Here is a 1,254-nt window from a genome sequence, read left to right on the forward strand (position 1 = left end):
CCCCAGACTCTATAAGCTGAACCCAGCAGCAATCAGGATGACGATGGCACACTCAGGCCAGCATCCGACATGCCCCGCCAGCGCCTGGCTCCCCCCGTGTAAGAGCCGTGGCACCCAGGCTGTGGGCCACACAGAGGCACGCACGCTCGCCCACACGCGCACGCCCAGCACCTACCAGGATGCGGTCGAACGCCGAGGGGGTGCCGCCCCGCTGCACGTGGCCCAGCACCGTCACGCGCGTGTCGAAGCCCAGTCTCTGCACCACCAGCTGCCCATCGGGAGAGAGCGAGGGGGTCTTCGCGTTTGTGCCCGGCCCCACTGTCCCGCCTCGCCACAGGCCCCCAGCCCTGGGCCTCGCCCCCCACGTCCTGCTTCAGGGATTCTGGAGTGTCAGCTCCCAGGCCCCCACAGAGCTAGCCCAGGGTGCACGCTCGTGGCATGTGTGTGGGTGTGCAGTTCCCAGGCGGGTCCGGCCATGCAGATGGTGGGGGGCTCCCAACAAGTGTGGGGCACACCTTGGCCTCCGAGGCCGGGCTTCTCAGGGAGCCCCGGTGTGTGCACCCCACATCTGGCTGTCACTGGGGGTGAGGAAGCCCTCCAGAAGCCTCCTTCCCGTGGGGAGGGGGTCCCAGCAAGAGTACTTAGGGACTGAGATAAAGGGGAGCTCCCTGAGGCTCCACGCCCCCATGTCACCAGGCCTCCCCCCAAACTCACGTCCTTCACGTAACTGGAGGAGATGGGCTTTCCACTGCGGTCGATGGCGCCCTCGGCGATGATGATGATGTTCAGCCGGGACCCTCGGCTCCGGGTCTGGGTCACAGACGCCCACGCTCAGCTACCTGCCCAATGCTGGCCTTGGACTCAGCCGCCACCCGCCAGCCCTCCCACAGCCTCCCTGGAACTGGGGGCTGGGATGGGGACAGAGGAACCCCAAGGGCCGCAATGGCAGAGCCAGTCCTGCCCGCAGCTAACCCAGGACAGGGCTTCCTGGACACCCTGAGCCCCTGGGGCAAGTCCCCCACGCCGGGGGCCGAGGGCAGGTCAGAGGTGGCACCTAAGGGACCCACGCGGTGGCCCTGCATCAGTGGGGTGGGACCAGAGAGCACGCGGAACGCTGTCGGGGCTTTTAAAGTGCTATTCACACCTTCGCTTCCCCAAGGACCTGGCACAGTGCGGGGTCCGCTCTGCCCCACAGCCCCGGGGCACCCCACAGCCCTGGGACTCCCCACAGCGCCTGTCTGCAGAGCCTCAGAG

At 67.5% G+C, this 1,254-nt stretch overlaps 1 protein-coding gene across 1 annotated transcript in view; it reads right to left on the reverse strand.

Moving 5' to 3' along the window:
* The window catches only part of PFKL (phosphofructokinase, liver type), a gene marked incomplete at its 5' end in the record, with an annotated part of 22,755 nt that overhangs the window by 13,695 nt on the left and 7,806 nt on the right, over positions 1-1,254 (reverse strand). The window contains 1 exon segment of the mRNA XM_023521132.1: positions 176-268. Within this exon segment, the coding sequence (XP_023376900.1) occupies positions 176-268 (93 nt within the window).

This window comes from Pteropus vampyrus, unplaced genomic scaffold (assembly GCF_000151845.1).
Source record: "Pteropus vampyrus isolate Shadow unplaced genomic scaffold, Pvam_2.0 Scaffold296, whole genome shotgun sequence".
NCBI classification, from domain to species: domain Eukaryota; kingdom Metazoa; phylum Chordata; class Mammalia; order Chiroptera; family Pteropodidae; genus Pteropus; species Pteropus vampyrus.